This window comes from Muntiacus reevesi, chromosome 11, assembly GCF_963930625.1.
Source record: "Muntiacus reevesi chromosome 11, mMunRee1.1, whole genome shotgun sequence".
Taxonomy (NCBI): domain Eukaryota; kingdom Metazoa; phylum Chordata; class Mammalia; order Artiodactyla; family Cervidae; genus Muntiacus; species Muntiacus reevesi.
The window spans coordinates 81,488,546-81,506,948 of NC_089259.1; the positions used below are offsets into that span (position 1 = coordinate 81,488,546).

Genomic DNA, 18,403 nt, shown 5'->3' on the forward strand with positions numbered 1-18,403 from the left:
GGCGTCTGGACCCCGGTGCTGTCGGGCGTGGGCTCCCAAAGCATCAGACACGGCTGAGCGGCTACGCACAGCACCGCAGTGTCTGGGTCCAGCTCAAGGGGAGATTCAGGGACGCGGCTTTTGTCGCTCCCGTTGCTGTCTCTTGAGAAGAAACTTTCGGAGGCGTGAGAAGCGCGCTGGGGACAGAAGGCAGCCATTACCTCTCTGGTTGCAGTTTGTCCTCTGAGTTACTCAGGTTCTGTGTTCCCAATTTCCCTTCAACTGCAAAAATCAGATTCTCATATTCTTTGGAAAAGTTTCGGCACAGATGTTTCCCTGGAATTTGGCAAGAGGTCTGAGCAGTGTAATCACTAGCATTTTTTACTATCCTCACTGTAATGTTTGTTCCCGTACCATCTGTGGTAACGGCTGAGTTTCTCTGAGCGTTACATGTCCTGAGTCAGTGGTGTCTGTTGCGTTTGTCCTTTTTTGGCAACAGAGCATGATGTATTAAAAATAAAAGCATACAAATATGCCTCTTTAAAAGATGGTGATGGAAGGCCAACCTTGCCATCCTTCCTGTAACTAAATTCCATTTTGATAAAGACACAAACGCATGCCATCTGGCTTCATGAATATTACTTAGTAAATCTACAACTTACTCAGAAGTCGCCTGTAAACACGTGAACTAATTTCTGGTCCGTGTGGTTAACTGAAGAAGGAGTTTATGAAATAGATGGAATGGTGTCTGATAGATTTATCAACTTAAAAGTTCAAGAACACACAACTTTAGTTCTCCTTCAAGTATTCATTTTACCCATGAGACAGATTGTTCCCAAATCACTTTTTAGAAGCAATCTCTTGTACAAAAAGTAGTCAAGCATAATGGCCTTTTAAAATAGTTTTGTGAATAGTCATAATGTAATATTGATGATCTTGAGTCCCACAGAGCCCTCCAGCCTTTCCCCTGGAACAAAATTGTTGGATTCTTTTCTCGTTATCTGCATTTCACCCGGCTTTCTGTGTTGCTACTGATGGAAACCAGAATTTTTAGTGTTTCGCAGCTCCAGCAAAAGCAAACCATGAAGGCATTTTTCTTTGTGAACTAAACGTCTGCTTACTCCCAGCGCCAGCTCGATCAACCAGGCTGACTGTCGGGGCAGTTCCACTGTGCTCTAGGATAGGTCAGGGTACGGCCAGATTTCTCACGGCCACCTCAGGAAAATCACGTTGGAAAGATCAGAGGCTCACTGCTATCCTTTAGGACTCGCTTGAAATTATCACTTTATCAGATGAAGAAAAGGCAGCATAGGAAGGAGGGGGAGGGAGGTGCCCCTCCAGGGAGCCCCAAAGTGCCTTTTCTGGCTAGACTTGCAAACGGTGTGAAGACCACCACCGTGTCTTTATCTCAGATTTTAAAAGCCAGCACCCCTGAAGTATCCGTGGTTAAATAACTCCCTGTAGTACCAGCTTCTCCTAACTCATCAGGAGAACCTGGAGACGTAGCATAAAGCCCTCAGTCCACCGCCAGGCTGGCAAGCTCTTGACCTGGTCCCCAGGGCCCAGGGAGCCTATGCTGGCCCCGTCTGCTCCATCAGAGCCCCCCGGCCGGCACCCCCTGCATGCACTCTTCTCTGGCTCGGCTGTCTCTCCCCCTCCTTCCGAGGCTCCTCTGCTGGGCCTCCCTTCTTCCCCGCACCGTCCCGTGCAGGATAGAGGTCCTTGCCCCTGTCTCTCCTGCTTTGACGGGAGTTTCATACCACGATGTACCAGCCGATGTACCAGCTGTCCCCAGCTGCATCCCCATTGCCAGGATCTTGGCTCCCTGTCCACGATGCCAAATAGAAATACAGAGGCAGAGTTCAGAGGAAATAGGAGCGCGCCTTATTGTTTTTGCCAGGCAGAGGGGAAACACAGCAGGCTGGCACCTGGAGAACTGTGCCCGCCCCCACGCCTTCTCAAGAATAGGGAGAGGTTCTATAGCCTCTTGAAGGTCTTGCTTTTTTTTTTTCTGCGAAGTTTCAAAACGGCCACAGCTGGCATGAGGCAACTCAGCAACCGGGTCCAGTGTCCCGAGGCTCTCAGCCCCGACCTTCCTCTGAAATGCAGTGTGGGGCCGGCGAGGGCCGGGTGCGGGCTCAGAGGGCAGCCAGCCTCGTGAAGTTAGGTTAGTCAGGGCTGACGAGTGACCGAGGCTGCTTGCGTCCTGCCGGCCTCTTGGGCTGGCACACGCCACGGCTGTTCGCGCATCTCTGCTCTGCGGCGGCGTCCCCGGCCTGGTCCCGCACGCTGAGCCGCAGACTCCCCCCGGCGGCTAACTGGACTCCTTGTCCCGCTGCGTGTCTCAGGGCGTCTCCAGCTTGGTGAGCCCTCAGCCGGACTCAGGGTCTGCCCTCCCCAGCCCGCAGCCGGGCCCTGCCCGTCTCCACCGCCCGGGGACCCGGAGCCAGACCCCGGGCGTCAGCACCCTGCCGCGGTGCTTCCCAGGGATGTACAGCCTCGCTCCCGCCACAAGGTGGCGCTCCGCCCGAGCGGAACACAGCGTCTTCTGGGCTTTAGAGTCTATTCTCAACACCGTAGCTCAGACGTCCTTGCTTGGAATGGTCAGAGCCCCACAGACGAGCTGGACGCCCGATGGGTCCCCATCCCAGTGAGGGGGAAGGTGGGGAGGGGCTGGATCACAGGCTATCCACACGGTTACACGTGTGCGTGTGTGGACGTGTGTGCACCCAGGGTGGAAGCCCCTGGGGCCTGCGGGGAGGGGCGTGCCCACGTGCACCTGCTCCAGGCGGGGGGCAGAGCAGGGAGCAGCTCCCCTTAACGCCTTCCATGGTTTGGTTTTGCTGTGGGTCTTTGTCTTTCTGGGAACCAGAGGTCGTGGTGATCTCAAGTCTTTAACACGTAAGTAAAATACATGATTGAAAAAAAAATCAAAACTCTTTGGACTCAACGTTTCTGAAAAGTAAAGATGTCTATTTGTAGACTTTAATGGAAAAACTGAAATCACAGGTGTTCGCGTGTCTTCCAGCCCTGGAAGCAATGGCCGCGAAAACGAAGTCTCCGTGTCTTTCTGAGAGCGCCTGGGCTGCAGTTGGGCGGGGGGTGGTCGTCTGTTGGGAGATTCGGCTGTAAACCTTCCCTCGCAGGACGCAGGCGGCGGGCCCTGGGCTGAGCTGACATGCCGTCCTTCTGGGTCTTCCCCTCAGGTTTCCTGTTCGGCCTGAAAGGAGCAAGAGGAAGTGGGGGCTTCCCTGGCTCCGCCGGGTTCCCCGGGGCTCGTGGACAGAAAGGATGGAAAGGTGAGGCAGGCCGGGGCGAGGGGGCGCGACAGCCCACCCCCCGCTGGTTCTGAGACGACGCTGAGCCCCCCAGCCCCGCGCCCCGCCCCAGGGGTGTGAGGACCAGCCCAGCCCCCGACGCCATGCCCTCCTGCGCTGCAGGGCCCCAGGAGGGTTGTACCTGCGCGTCGCGGATAAACAGCACGGCGCCCCGTCTCCCCCACATTGCAGGTGACGCCGGCGACTGTAAATGTGCAGACCAGTTCATCAGGGGGCCTCCGGGCCTGCCGGGACCCAAGGGCTTTGCAGGCATCAACGGGCAGCCTGGCAGCAAAGGCAGCCAAGGAGACCCTGGCCAGCACGGCCTGCCCGGCTTCCCCGGGTTCAAGGTGAGAGACCCGCTCTGCCGCGAGACCGACAAGACGACCTTGACCCCTGACCCCGCGCCCCCCTGCCCGGCTTTCATTTACTGAATCACACACGTTGGACCAGCAGCTCTTATGCACCCAGGGCGCCATTCAAAACAAGCTGCATGTTCCCAGAGGCGCTTAAACCTCTTCCTGGTGGGAACGTGAAGTGGGGCAGCCGTTGTGGAAAACAGCATGATGCTTCCTCAAAAGGCCAAACGTAGAGGTGTCACGTGACCCGGAAAGTCCCCCCCAAGTGCAGACCCAGGACCTGACAGCAGGTGTCCACACCGGAACCTGCACTTTGCCGTTCACGGCGGCATGCACGCACTAGCTGGAAGGCGGAAACAGCCCCGGTGCCCGTAAGCGCTAAACGGGTGGAGCAGACGTGGCTCCCCACCTGATGGAACGTCGTTCGCTCGTCCAGAGGCGTGAGGCGCTGGCACGCGCTGCGGCGGGTGCCCTCAGGGACAGTGTGCTAAGTGAATCAGGACAGACCCGGTAGGACAGGTGTTACGTGACACCGCCCCGTGAAGTGTCCAGAACAGGGCTCTCCAGGCAGAAAGTGGGTTGGTGGTTGCCAAGGGTTGGAAGGACGGACAGTGGGAGTGACTGATTCTTTTTGGGGTGATGAAAATGGTCTGGAATTAGGTAATAGTGATGGTTGCAGAACTTTGTGAAAATACTAAAAAAAAAAAACCACCCTGAATTATATGCTTTAAAATAATTAATCTTATGTGAGTTATATCTCAAAAAAAGAAACCTGTCTGTACTTCAGATTTAGTGTTTTATGAAGGCTCCCTTCACTCCATAAAAAGCGAGACGTCCAAGTAAATCATGAATGTACTTTGGATGAATGTGTGGAACTTTCTGCCTGTGGATTCCAGCTAAGTGGGCCTCATTTCACAGCCTAAGAAAAGATGGTCTGGAGGAGGTCTTTCTCTGTGGCAGGTTTTAACCCACTAGTGATTTCAAAGCAAATTTCAGGAGGAGACAAACTATTTTTTACTTACTTTTTACTTAAAAAGAGAACTGCGGGACATTTGTACAGTGGAACGTCTAGCATTTTGTATATTCAGCAGTAGAGGAATGCTTGCTCGGGACCCCTGGCCAAGGATGCTTAGAACCACCTGGCGAGGTGTCGGGATGCAGGTGGCGTGCAGCCCCTCAAGCTGCGGGTGCAGAGGGTCATTGCTCAAACTGCTTCGTGCTGCAGGAACTTTGCGGGTGAAAATGAGGTCTAAAGCCCCTCTCTGCTCCATTCTCTGGGACTTCCCAGAAGACAGATGCTTTTATCCAACTGGACATAGTAGGTGCTACATTTCCTGCTAGTTTAAAAATGACGTCATCTCCAAATCCTGGCTAAGCGTGTAGAGGTTGCTCAGGCATTCAGAAAAAGCATGCCCGGTGCGAATCCAAACTGAGGAACGGCGGGACTGGCAGGACGTTCGATTCTTTGTTGAGTGGTGGAGCACTCCGAGAAGCCAGGTGGATCTCATGTTATGCACGTGGAATGCCTAAAATCTTCCAAGAGCGCGTGCTTCCCCCAGCTGTGTTGCATGCATGCCCACCTCCTGCATTCAGACGCCTCAGGTTTTGTCACTGAGTCGTGTTCGGCTCTTTGCGGCCCCAGGGTCTGTAGCCCGCCAGGCTCCTCTGTCCATGGGCTTCTCCAGGCAAGGATGCTGGGGTGGGTCGCCATGCCCTCCTCCGGGGGATCTTCCCCACCCCGGGAATGAACCCGCGTCTCCTACACTGGCAGGCGGATTCCTTACCGCTGAGCCACATCTTGCATTTGATTGTATGCTTGTGTATCTGCAGCAGGAATGCCTCAGACAGACTTTTTGTGGTTTAGTATCTATACTGATAGGATCTGCCAGAGCACCGCAAATATGGAAGTCGGTTAGTAAATGAACCCGCGCATCCATCCAGTTGCCCAGAACCTCCGAGTCACGCCCTGCCTCTGTGGGAGACTTTGTTCTAGACACAGAGAGGATGACACCCTTTTCGGCAAAAGAACAAAATTGATAAATCAAGCATCTGTGGACTTTTTAAGGAGAAAAGAGCATTTCGTTTGAAACATTCCATTTAATTAAACCAACACTTAAAGCTCCCATATTCTTACAAATACCAGCAACCAAGACTTGCCCAAAACTAGCAAGTCATGCGCATTAAAATGCATCCCGTGACTTCCCTGGTGGGCAAGGAGCTAAGGCTCTGCACTCCCAGTGCAGGGGGCCGAGGTTCCATCCCTGGTCAGGGAACTAGACCCCACGCGCCACAACTAAGAGTTCTGGCGTGCCAAAACTAACAAATAATTTTTTTAATGCATCCTGAAATGTTCATCTGCTCATTTCTGCTCACTGAAAGACCTAAACTAGATTTTACAGCTTAAAATGTGAATGTCCCCAAACTGAGGTGTCTCTAAAGTATGATTTTTTTTTCCAACCTTGATTTCAGTTAGGAAGACAAGCTATAGATTAAATACTCTTATTGTTCGATATTGAATGATCACAAACATCGTTCATACCTGGCGGCTTACTAATTTGCCCAGATTCTACAAAATTGTAGTTGAGTTAGCAGCCTTGAAGTCATGGTAGAGGATCGCTTCTCCAAAGTTAAAGAGTTTGTGACTGTGGATGGTGTTTCTGCGGCCCTGGGCTGGGCTCTGAGAGTCTGCCTTCCTGACAAGCTCCCGGGGAGATCAGAGTTGCCCACCTGCGGACCACACGTTGAGCAGCAAGGTTCTTACTTTCTGCATCCAGCCATGGGTGGCTACGTCCCTTAAGTTTTACCTACTTAAAATTTTACAGTCAGCATCTGAGTTCCACCGGCCCCGCTCAAGTGCCACCATTGGTGGTTGGTGGCCGTGGCTCTGGGCAGCCGGGACAGACGTGTCCGGCTCTGGGCTTGATGCCAGGTAAAGGCCCTCAAGTTGTAGGAACGGGAATCGTTGTCTTCTCGGAGGCCCCGGACAGGGTGGAGAAAGAAGGAACTGTGTGTTTGTTTCCATAGGGAGCCCCTGGTAACGTCGGTCCTCCCGGGCCCAAAGGGATGAAGGGAGACTCCAGGACCATCACCACCAAAGGTCAGTCTCTGTGGGCGGCGGGTCCAAGACCGGTCGCCCTCTGTTGGCCCTGGAAGGGTAGACTCACACCGTGCTCCTCCGCCAGGTGAGCGGGGCCAGCCCGGCGTCCCAGGCATGCCAGGGCTGAAGGGTGGCGACGGCATCCCAGGACCGCCCGGGCTCGATGGGTTCCACGGGCTCCCGGGCCCTCCCGTGAGTACCTCGGGGGGCGGTGGGGGGAGCGGAGAGGGGGCTCAGCCCTCACCCCCGTCAGCCACGTTCTTACACACCTGAGCGTCGGAGGTGCCGACCAGCCCGACACCGTCCAGCTCAACCTGTCCTCTTCTGATGAGCAGGAATCGTAGTTTTTAAGGGAACAGTGAGTGGGGTTGAAGCCAAGCCCAGAGTGAACATTTGAAAGAAAAAGAGGAAGTAAACATCCCTCCTGCTATAATGTAGCCTGAGAGATCCGCCCCCTCTGCCAACTGAATATTCCTAGATGGAGGGGGGAACACTTTTTCGAGGATTGCTTGTAAAACACACAACTTCGTTTTCACAACACACGCACACCCGTGTTGCAAGAGAGTGTGTGTGATAGAGGCCGAGCCCCCAGCCTCCTTTCTGCGGGAAGACGGAGGGCAGACGGCGAGGGGCAGGTGGCCGTGGACCCGAGTCCTCTGCCCCGCTCCGAGCTCACCCCAGCCCGCGGAGCAGAGTGAACTGGACGTGGTGGAGCTCTCTGCCTCCCAGCTTCCGCTCTGCTGGTCCCACCATCTCTCCTTATTCTAACAAGCTCGCTGCTCTTTCTCATCCAGAGACTTCCTCCCGTTTACCACTGCACTGCCCCTTGGGAATAGGAGACCGGTCACAGGTGCTAAGTCCTAAAGATAAAATAATGTGTTCCTGCCCCGATTAGCCATATCTCTGCATAACTGCTCTCTCGAAGAATTCCTCCTGAGATTGACGGTCCAAGCAGAGCTTGGAAAAGAAAAATACTCAGATTCCCATCCTCTGGAGTCTTGTTCATGGCTGTCGTGACATCTGCTCTTTGTTTCTGTGGCCTGGCCAGACCATGACCGGGGTTCCTGTTCATCCCTGCTGTCTTCTGCCCCGTGTCCATAGCGCAGAATTCGGGGGTCCAGGCGGCGGGCCTGGCAAGATGGCTGTCTCTGAGGTTTCCACGTGTTGTAAGAGATGTTCCTGATTTCTCACAGGGCGATGGCATCAAAGGCCCCCCAGGGGATGCAGGCCAACCAGGAGCCCCCGGCACGAAGGGCCTTCCAGGGGAGAGGGGCCCCGCAGGGCTGGGCCTGCCAGGCCCCAAAGGCGAGCGCGGCTTCCCCGGCGATGCTGGATTGCCCGGACCACCAGGCTTCCGGGGGCCTCCCGGCCTCCCCGGCGCTCCGGGACAGATCGGTACGCGGGCCAGGCTTGCCTCTTTCACAGTCGTGAGGCACTGTGCTTCCACACCTGCCGCTCTTCCCCAGCGGTGTATGAAAGGGGCGGGGCCGGGGCGGTCACTCGAGGCGCTGCGCTGCTCCATCAGTCCTCAGCATCACGCGCGCCACCCGGCCTCAGGGATTTCCAGACCCAGCACGGGCTCTCACCCCAGCTGGATGTACAGAGGCGGAGCACCGAAGCTCCGAAACGGGCCTCCACTGCCCTGCCCACCCCAGCCTTCCCACCAGCACGCACCCGCGTGCACACGTGTGCACACAGATAAGCCAGGCTCTCTCCACTGGTGCACAGTCGCCTCACCCTGCCGCTCCGTCTCTCCCCAGATTGTGACTCGGGTGTGAAAAGGCCCATCGGAGCAGACGGACAGGAGGCCATCCAGCCAGGTACTGTCACGACAGGACCCTTAGAAACAGTTTATGGAGTTTGTGCTCATGGAGAGCGGCCGGGGGTCCCGCCGGGGGCACGAAGCTGCCGTCAGAGTAGCAACACGTGCGGACTCGCCTGGGAACCCCGGGCAGGGCCAGGGATGACCACGTGTCACCAAGCTGTCCCCACAGTACGAGCCTCTGTTTACAGGGTTGTCAGACTCCACGGATACAAGCTTTCTCACCTAGAGGGTGTCTGTATGTGTGTGAAGGTCAGCTGTGCATTATGTACCCGTTAAACAGGGTGAGGATCAGGTCCACGTGTGAGAAGACTGGTCCAGCCATGAACGGATGCTTGAGAGAGCAGGGCCGGTGGGTTCAGAGAGGATGCCCGGTGACCTTGGCTCTGTGGAGGGAGGGGGCAGTCCAGAAGCTGACCCGGCTGCCATCAGACGGGCAAAGCCTCCAGCCGGGGGGCCTAGAAACTGCGGGGGGAGCCAGACAGAGGGGTGAGTCCAGGGGGGTGCCCGGTCAGGATTTGAAGAGCAGAGCGCAGAGGGTGAGGTTTTCAGAGTCGAAGAGGCTGGCAGGCCCTCTGAACATCGGGGCGGCGGTGCCTCTCCTGTGGGAGTCGAGGTCTGGGGCTGACTCTCAGGATGCAGGCCAGGGTTGGAGAAGGGCCTGAGGACCCGCGGGCCCCGCCTCGAGGTGTGCGGGTGGGTCAGGCACTCGGGCCAGCCGGCAGAGCGGGAACAGCAGCCCCGGAGCTCGTCAAGGTCTGGCCAGGCTCGCAGCTGCAGGAAGGCCCTGGGGGTGCGGCTCTGCAGGCTGGAGGCCCAGCCCCCTGAAGACACCCAGGGTCCTTTCTTTTGATGACCTGGGCTGGCCTTCTGGGTACCTCGAACCACTCCTGTGGCAGAGGAGCCCACAGCCCCTCTCTGGCCGTCAGGTGGGGCCAAAGTAGGAGCCCTGCCGGATCCCAGGCCGACGGACAAACGGCCTCTCAAAGAATCGCTGCCCCTGCGTGGGGTCCCCAGCCAGAGGGGGTCTGCAGCTGGAGGGGTCCCCAGCCAGAGGGGGTCCCCAGCTGGAGGGGGTCCACAGCCGGAGGGGGTCCCCAGCCAGAGGGATCCCCAGCCGGAGGGGGTCCCCAGCCGGAGGGGGTCCGCAGCCGGAGGGGGTCCCCAGCCGGAGGCGGCCACCACCAGTTTCGTCCTGCACAAACCCAGCAGCAAGTTGTAGCCGGTTCTGAACGTAATCAAAGTCACAGAGCGTCTTTCAAAGTCTTCCTCCATCCCCGGTGGAAATTTCCAAAGAAAGAAAGACGTCCACATTGGCTGACATGCATGGAGGGCCCAGATGAACGAGGCTGACTTGCCCTGATGAGGGGGACCCCGCCTCTGCCAGCACAGCCCCCGTTAGCCTCCAATGGGACTTCCTTCATTTGCCTTTCATATTAACATTATGATTGCGTTACACAGTGAAATTAAAGTTACATTGACATCAAGATTAATTGAATCATCAGATCACACTGATCGTTAAATGGCAGCAGGTTTTCACAGCCGATCCTCTTGACCCTGTCAACGTCTGACGCCGTGAGGCTGGGTGTGGACAGTGGTTAAAACGGCCCTCTTCTCTTTTGGCAGGTTGTATTGGAGGACCCAAGGGATCCCCAGGCCAGCCGGGCCTCCCCGGCCCCCCAGGTAATGGGAAAGCCCTTCCCGCCCTGCTCGGAGCGTCCCCACCTTCCCCCTCTCTGGCCCACCTTCTCCGCCCCGGTGACGCCCCTGCCCAACGTCCAGGGTTCTTGGTACAATACCGCACGCTGGCCGCTTCTGCAGGAGGCTAACTTGCGCTCATCGCTGCGGGAAATTGAGTGGTGACTGACACCTAGCCGAAGCCCGAGCCTGTGGTCTACACGGCTCTCCATGACCCTCCCTGCCCGAGCCCTGGGGAGGCTTGTCTGCCGTGGGCCCCATACAGGCACCAAGGCTGCTGCCCCCAGAGTGGTGACCACTCCCGGGGGGCGGGCTCAGAGACAGTTTTCAGCGGGCCCGGGGGAAGCAGAGCCCAGAAGGCACACCCGTCAGGTGAGAGGAGAGGGGCGTGAACAGCCCTCAGCTTCTGGTGTAGACCGACATTCTGGTGTATGTAGACCTACGTTTCTGGTGTAGCTCGACATTCCATTGCTGGTCTACACCGGCCCTCACTTGCTGGTGGAGACCCATACCTAGCCCTGCCAGCTGCCGGGGGTGCTGTTTCTGGGCTGACGTGCCCCGGGCTCATCACTTCCCTGTTTCCTCGGAGACCGTGTGGGGTCAGGGGCTGGCCTTGACCCCTCTGTCCCTCTCCTGCTGGGGTCTCCGCGTGCAGCTCTGATGTGTGTCTGGGTCTCTCTGGTCATTTAGGTGCCAAAGGCCTCAGAGGAGTTCCAGGATTTTCAGGAGCCGACGGAGCGCCAGGGCTCAAGGGTCTCCCGGGAGATCCGGGTCGAGAGGGATTCCCAGGACCCCCAGGTGAGTCGGGGTGGGGCGCCGCTCGGCCCCGCAGGTTCGGGGAAGGACTGCGTGTACCAGCTGGGTGCCCCAGCTCCGTTGTCTTAACATTTAGAAACTGCCAGCACATGCTCAGTGACAATTTTTGCTCGTCCTTGGGAAATTAAAAAGTGTCTCCCTTTTCATCACTGATGTTTTGTGGAAGAAGCTTACAGATCTTGCATGAGAAAAAAAAAGACAGGTAGGCAGAAAGGTTTTTCTCTGGTGGACTTGAGGCATTCTAAGGACACGTAAACTTACCCTCTGAGCCCTCATCATCAGTATCTGATCTGCTGATTGCTCACTGGATACCACGCAAAGAACACCTGTGTTTTGCTGTTCACGGCGTTGCCCGTCTGCGCTGCAGTTTACAGCTTGTCTGAGTCAGCAGTTCAAACCCTTTCATCTACATTTGACCCAGCAAAGCATCATGGGAGCCATTTAGTGGCTGAAAAAGCTTAAGCCCTTTAGCTGTATATGGAGGGAAATGAGCATGTTTCCAGTAATGAACGGTGGGCAGAAGTTGGCAGCAGCTGCCTGCGTGTCCACACACCCTGGAAAACGACTCAGCGACCCCAGACACAGGTGTCCCTTTGGGGTCCCGGCTTGGAGGGGGCGCGGGAGCCCAGCTGTGTTCCCTGGTGCGCAGAGGGCCAGGCACTGGGGAATCGTATTATCTGAACAAAGCTGTAGGTGGCTTCACTGAGGTCTCCCCAAGCCAAACATCCGCTGCAGGATCCCGGCCACATCCTCTGCTGGGCTCCCTGGAATCTCTCTCGCCGCCCCACACTGGTGAAACATCGAAGCTCTCCTGCTGCTAGAAAGTCCTCGGTGGGAATGAAACCTGCCTCCCAGCAGGTCTCCGCTGGTTGTTCCTCAAGTCAGTGGTTCTGCTCCGTAACCACGCCTCACCCACAAGGGGAAATAGTGGCCACACGCCCCATAGACATCTCGCAAGTGGGCAGACCTGACCCCAGGAATGCAAACATTGCTTTTTATGACTTAATATCCATGCCCGCAGAGATCTCCCGTCCTTCTGTGACTGCCCTCCAGCTTGTCAGTGTTCCTTTTAGCCAAGCTCCAGGAACTAAAGAGAACATTCCAGATGTCTGGACTCACACAGAACAGTGGATTCCTTACATGCAGACCCTTAGCAAGTGTTTTCAGCAAAGAACAGCCGAATTGTGCCCCTTCCCTGACCTGCACTCAGCCAATTGGTCTAATCCTCAACTTACAATTCAGCATCAGTCCCCGATAGACCGTCTTCCTGGAGTCGGTGTTCCAGGCCCTGGGGACGATTGCAAACCTGGATCTCATTGCCTTCCATGGTGTGTTGCTCCATGATTTGCAGAACTAGGAGGCTTGCTCCCTGTGTCTTTTATCAAGGCCTTGGAGAGAAACAAAGGGAAGTGTTTCCACCAGCACACCGGGGGATCGGGCGGTATCATTTTGCCGCCCACCTGGGATGTTGAGAAGTTACAGCTTTGTCCCTTGGGTGACAGCACGTGTACTGAAGTGACGGGTGAATCATTTTCAGAGGATGCTAATTTGTTTTTCTTTTTTCACAAATTATAGCATTTTATTACAGTAAAAGCATCCATCCCAAATACAGGATTTTGTAAACACTGGAAGGTGGACAAGTGCAACTTTAAATGTAAATACAAAGCAAAGAGGAAAAACCTACAAGCATTTTGCCTTTAAGAGAAAATGTCACATTCTCCTGCAGAGGTGATCCCACCCCAGCACGAATGCGGCTTCATCTCCCATAAAGGCATCGTAGCATCAACCTATACGATGGTCAGGATGCTAGTATGTTAATACCTTCTTGAAAACTAAGGGGGTTTAGGAATCATAGTCTGTGTGCCCAGCCGAGCAGGCTTAAACTGCAGGATCTGGCCCACGAGTCAGATGCAGCCTCATCAGACTGGAGGAGGGCGCGGTGCTTGAGAAAGCCTGGTCCTCACCCACAGCTGCCCCCTGGTGTCCGCAGGCTCCCTGTTCACAACCGCAGACCCACGAGTGCCGGGGGCTTCCGTCCAGGGAGCGCTGACCCGGCCGCGCCCGGTCCACCGTGGCTAGCACGCAGGGCTGGGGTCAGACTCGGGGAGGCAGGAGGACACCCCCGGGAGCCGAGTGGGTTTGAGACCAGAGACGCTGCGGGCGCTCGAGCCGACCCCCCAGAGCAGACCCCCGCTGTCTCCAGTCTTTCTGATGCTGACCTCTGCTTATGGGCACGCCCTGTGCTTCCTTTCAGGGTTCATGGGACCCCGCGGCTCCAAAGGTGCAGTGGGCCCGCCCGGCCTGGATGGACTCCCTGGCACCTCCGGCCTGCCGGGGCCAGTCGGGCCCCCAGGAGACAGGGGCCTTCCTGGAGAAGTGCTGGGGGCCCAGCCCGGGCCCCGGGGAGACTCCGGACTGCCTGGACGCCCCGGACTGAAGGGCCCTCCCGGAGAGAGAGGCGCGCCTGGCTTCAGGGGTGAGTCACAGAGGCAGAGGAGGGGGGCGCAGGGCCACTGCTCCGAGGCTCCTGGCGGGGGCGGGATCAAGGATCCCTCCTGGGGGCCGGGGAGGAGCCCAGGAACGCACGGGGCCCGTGGGTCTCCGTCCTGCTTGTCCTCCTTTGTTCCGGCCTTCCTGCGGAACGTTCTAGAGCAGTGATCACCGTGCTGTGTACCGCAGGCGTCCCCAGCCGTTTGGGCACCAGGGACCGGTTTTGTGGAGACAGTTCCTCCGTGGATGGGGAGGAGGGTGGGAGTAATGGGGAGCAGCAGGTGAAGCCTTGCCCGCCGTCCACGCACCTCGAGCTGTGTGGTCCGGGTCCCCCCCAGCCACGGACTCGGCGCTGGTCCCAGGTGGGCAGGAACCGGGGTGGGGGCCCGCCGCTGCAGGACGGGTGCGGTTGGTGTGAAGAAGCCAGGGGCGGGCCGGGCTCAGACAGGGCTTGGGAGGAAGACAGATGGTCTGGCACGCAGCTCAAGGTGTGGGTGCAAAGCGGCAGGGTGCCCGTTGACTGGTGTGTGAACAGGTGCCCACAGCTTTGCGTGTCCAGTTTATGCGAAACGGGCCCTGAGAGCCCAGCGCGCAGGCTCCCGTGGGCTTGTGTTGCTGGAGGGGGTGGGGTGACCGCCAGGCCGTTTGGGGTCAGGTTGTCAGCTGTGCAGTCCTTGGCCCAGCGTCCGAGCCCAGGCTGACCGGGGCTGCCTCCGGGGTGTGGGACACGATGTCCCCCCTGCCACGGCCTCCAGGCCAGTCGGCCTCCTTCACGAGCAACACTGAGGGCTCTCGACAGGCAGACGGATGCCCCACCGTCGGGAGTATGTGCCCGCCCACCCTGCCGCAGTCAGAGTATGAAGTCTTTGCCTGAGCTCTTTTACCGAAGGAGGCCTGTGATAGATTTTTTAAATGCAGCTGTTTCCCGCGGGCTTCAAAAAGCCTGCGCGAAACCGCAGGAATCAGCAAGCCTGTGGAGGATTCCCACGCCCAGTGTCACCTGGATGAACTGCTGGTTTAGGCAGAGGATTCTGTTTGGTCAAAGCTCTGGCTTCCGAAGCATCAGTTTGGGGAAACTGTTTCCACGTCTGTTTGACCACCCCTGGCAGGAGCAGCGGGCGGACCAGGATGTCACACAGCCACTTAATGTGCTTGTCAAGAGCACTTTAAAGTGTGGCAAAACGCTCAAAATGTAAGATAAGTGAGAAAAGCTAGATGACAGCTGCGCTCGAAGTGAGATGTCAGTTCCGCAAATACCTCTTGTACGTCTAGTCACGGGAACTGAGGCTGGAAGGAAGAAAAGCAGGATGGTGGTGACTGTCTCTGAGGGAGGGCGTGAGCGCCTTGCATCTTGTCTTTGTGCTTCCGTGTGTTTTCCCGAGTCCTTACCACCCAGAAAGCCTGTTCTTACAGGACAGCCCTGAGGAGCGGCTGTCCCCTGCAGTGAGCCGCGTGGGGCTGACCTCACGGTCCCGTCTCCCCTCCCACAGGAAGCCAGGGCATGCCAGGGATGCCGGGCCAGAAGGGCCAGCCGGGCTCCCCGGGACTCTCAGGCCAGCCGGGACTGCCAGGGCCGCCAGGACTGCACGGCTTCCCAGGAGCGCCTGGTCGGGAGGGGCCCTTGGGGCCCCCGGGCGCCCCCGGCTTTGAAGGTAAGGACCCCCGCTCCCGTCTAGTGGAGGGGGGCTTGGGTGTGCCCTAGGGAGCCCCCCCTGCAGAGCCGCCGGGGCTCTGAGAGCACTGCACATGGCCCAGCTCGGGACAGCAGTTCATCCTCCCGCAGTCGGAGGCTGGAAGCCCACGGTCACGGTGGCCGCAGGGCTGCTCCCTCCCAGGCGCCTCTGTGCTGTGCGGACGGCTGGCTTCTCCCCACGCCCCCACGGGGTCACCTCTGCCTGCCCGCATCCTCATCTCTTCTTTCTATAAGGACACCCGTCATCCTTGCCTAGGGCCATCCTCGCAACCTCATTTAATTAACCTCAGCCCCCTCTCTGAAGGCCGGCTCTGAATACTCTCATGTCCCGCGGTCTGGGGCTGGGACACGCGTGTTCTGCAGGGACCCAGTCCAGCCGTAGCAGGGTCAGGACACGCATGTCAGCAGACAGGAGGGTGCACCGCTCACCCCTGGACGCTCAGCTCTGAGGTCACACTTCCCAGCGTCCCTCCCAGTCGTTTTTCTGACCAAAAGCTGCTACAACCGAGGTCTCCAAGGAACCGTGAGAGGAGCTCTCTCTGTGCGGCCAGCTCATCCTGTCCTGTGTCCCTCCCCCTCCCGACAGGTCTGCCTGGAGACAGAGGGGAGCCGGGGGATGCCGGCGTGCCTGGCCCCGTGGGCATGAAGGGCGAGTCTGGGGACAGAGGTGACCCTGGCCAGCAGGGAGCGAGAGGTCACCCCGGAAGCCCCGGATTTAAAGGCGTGTCTGGAATGCCTGGTGCCCCGGGACTGAAAGGTGCGTGCAGAGCATGACCGGGGACCCGCCTGGGGGCGGGGGGCCGCCCCGCGGGGTTGGGGGTCCGCCTTGCGGGGGGGTGCCCACCTTGCCGTCCCTGCCGGCTCTGGGCCCTGGGGACTGTGGCCGCTGCCCAGGCTGGCTGTGGCCACTGTGCCCAGTGTGTGAACTTACCGCAGTGGGAGATGGTGTCTGAGGAGCAGGCCTTATTATCTGCGAGGGGGACCCCCCGGGAGACGGGGTTCAGGTCCGGAGGCTGCTGAACAGAAACCGACACAGAGAAGCGCTTGGTCCCCGGCCTAGATCTCCCTGCCCGAGCGTGAGGCGGGGCCCTCTGGCCCGTGGCTGAGGTGGGGACGCCAGCTCTGTTCTCCAGCCTCTGCAGTGTTGGCACCACGCTGAGCCCCGGGGCCTCTTTCTAACCTGGTAGAAAAGCGCAGAGCCGTGACTTCCGGCTTCCTCCTGTCTGTCCCTTGCACCGGCCTTGCGTCTGGTCCCCGAGGGCCCACAGGCTGACTCTGCCCTCACGGCGCAGACGGTCTCCTTAGGAAGTGCTGGGAAACCCTACTGAGGTTGAGAGTCTCAGCGTCTCCTCACACACGTCACAGTGGGGCTGCCTCTGTGCCGACCATCTGTGCCTAACCCAGCGCTTTTCTTGCTCTCTCTGTAGGGGCCAGGGGCTCCCCCGGGATGGACGGCTTCGAAGGCATGCTCGGCCTCAAGGGCAGACCCGGGCTCCCGGGAATCAAAGGAGAGGCAGGGTTTTTCGGAATTCCGGGGCTGAAGGGACTGGCTGGTGAGCCGGGTGTGAAAGGTATGTCCCCTCTCAGCCAGACTGAGACTCACTCTCAGAGGGGCCGACACTGCTCGGAACAGTGTCCCGGGAACCCACACACTAGACACCATTACGGAAGAAACTAGTTCCAGGAACTCGGTCCCTGCCGCAGCCCACTGGCCGTGCATTAAGGGAGTGCCCCTGGCCGAGGGACACTTGAGAACCAAACTGACCCGGCTTTAAGAACCAAAGCGTCCTGAGAAATGCACCCGTGTATATTCTGAAGGGCAGGAAGCACCTTTGGTGAAAGAGGGACACGGCAGCCCGGGTGGACAGATCCACCCATGCCGAGATGGTTGACCCCAGGAGCGAGGCTGGACCGAGCCCAGGCCCACCCCAGTGGGGAGACAGTGACCCCAGGAGCGAGGCTGGACCAAGCCCGGGCCCACCCCAGTGGGGAGACGGTGACCCCAGGAGCGAGGCTGGACTGAGCCCCGGGCCCACCCCGTGGGGAGACGGTGACCCCAGGAGCGAGGCTGGGCCGAGCCCCGGACCTCACCCCGTGGGGAGACGGTGACCCCAGGAGCGAGCCTGGGCCGAGCCCCGGGCCCCACCCCGTGGGGAGACGGTGACCCCAGGAGCGAGGCTGGACCGAGCCCCTGGCCCCACCCCAGTGGGGAGACGGTGACCCCAGGAGCGAGGCTGGACCAAGCCCCGGGCCCACCCCAGTGGGGAGACGGTGACCCCAGGAGCGAGGCTGGACCGAGCCCCGGGCCCCACCCCGTGGGAGGCGCATGTTGAGGAACAGTGTTACCAACAAGCTGTGTTTCCATGACGTTTGTTCAGACACCCTTGTTCTGAAAGTTTCATCATCATCTCTAAAAATGTGGACGGGGGTGCAAAGACCTGGGACCTCAGACCCCGTTGGGGGGCATCTCACCTGGTGCACCCAGGGTGGAGAAGCCGGCAGTGTCTTAGGGAGGTAAACAGTTACCTGGCAAATCTGCTCCTGGGTGCACACTCCTGGGTGTAAGCTGAAAACAGGTCCACACAGAAACTCGTGCGCAAATTTCATGGCAGAATGCTTCACATAATAGCCCCAGCCAGAAACAGCTCAGACATCCGTCACGGAAAAGGAAAACACCGGATAGCCATATGGAGGAATACTATTCAGCAAAGAAAAAGAATTAGGCTCTGACACATGCTACAGCATGGGTGGAGCTTGACAGCATTAGGTCACACATCACCTGCTTCCGTTTGTTGAAATGTCCGGAACAGGCCGATCCACAGAGACAGGAAGGGGGCCAGCGGTTTCAGTTGCTGAGAGAGGGGAGACGGAGGCGGAGACCACTTGTGGGTGCAGAGCTCTCGGGGGGTAGAGGTGTTCTGAGGTCAGCGGGGTGGGGAGGACGGGGTTTCCCATCGCCTGGGTCCCCACCTCGCAGTCATGGTGGGGACCAAGCATGGGAGCCATGCTGCCCACGGCTCAGCCCAGCAGGACGCGGGCTCCGCAGAAAGGAAGGCAGGAAGGCCAGCGTGGCCGAGTGGCCTTCCCGACGTGGGTTCTAACTCCTGCTCTGGGGGTCCGGGTGGTGACCAC

The 18,403-nt window shown here is 58.3% G+C and overlaps 1 protein-coding gene across 1 annotated transcript in view; it reads left to right on the top strand.

Annotated features, from left to right (window-relative positions):
- The window catches only part of COL4A2 (collagen type IV alpha 2 chain), a 160,805-nt gene that overhangs the window by 126,475 nt on the left and 15,927 nt on the right, over positions 1-18,403 (top strand). The window contains exons 21-32 of the mRNA XM_065902160.1: positions 3,186-3,278; positions 3,489-3,646; positions 6,680-6,752; positions 6,838-6,944; positions 7,946-8,147; positions 8,513-8,572; positions 10,201-10,257; positions 10,963-11,070; positions 13,343-13,564; positions 15,069-15,230; positions 15,858-16,028; positions 16,699-16,842. Coding sequence (XP_065758232.1) covers positions 3,186-3,278; positions 3,489-3,646; positions 6,680-6,752; positions 6,838-6,944; positions 7,946-8,147; positions 8,513-8,572; positions 10,201-10,257; positions 10,963-11,070; positions 13,343-13,564; positions 15,069-15,230; positions 15,858-16,028; positions 16,699-16,842 — 1,557 coding nt within the window. The remainder of the gene's footprint in view (positions 1-3,185; positions 3,279-3,488; positions 3,647-6,679; positions 6,753-6,837; positions 6,945-7,945; positions 8,148-8,512; positions 8,573-10,200; positions 10,258-10,962; positions 11,071-13,342; positions 13,565-15,068; positions 15,231-15,857; positions 16,029-16,698; positions 16,843-18,403) is intronic.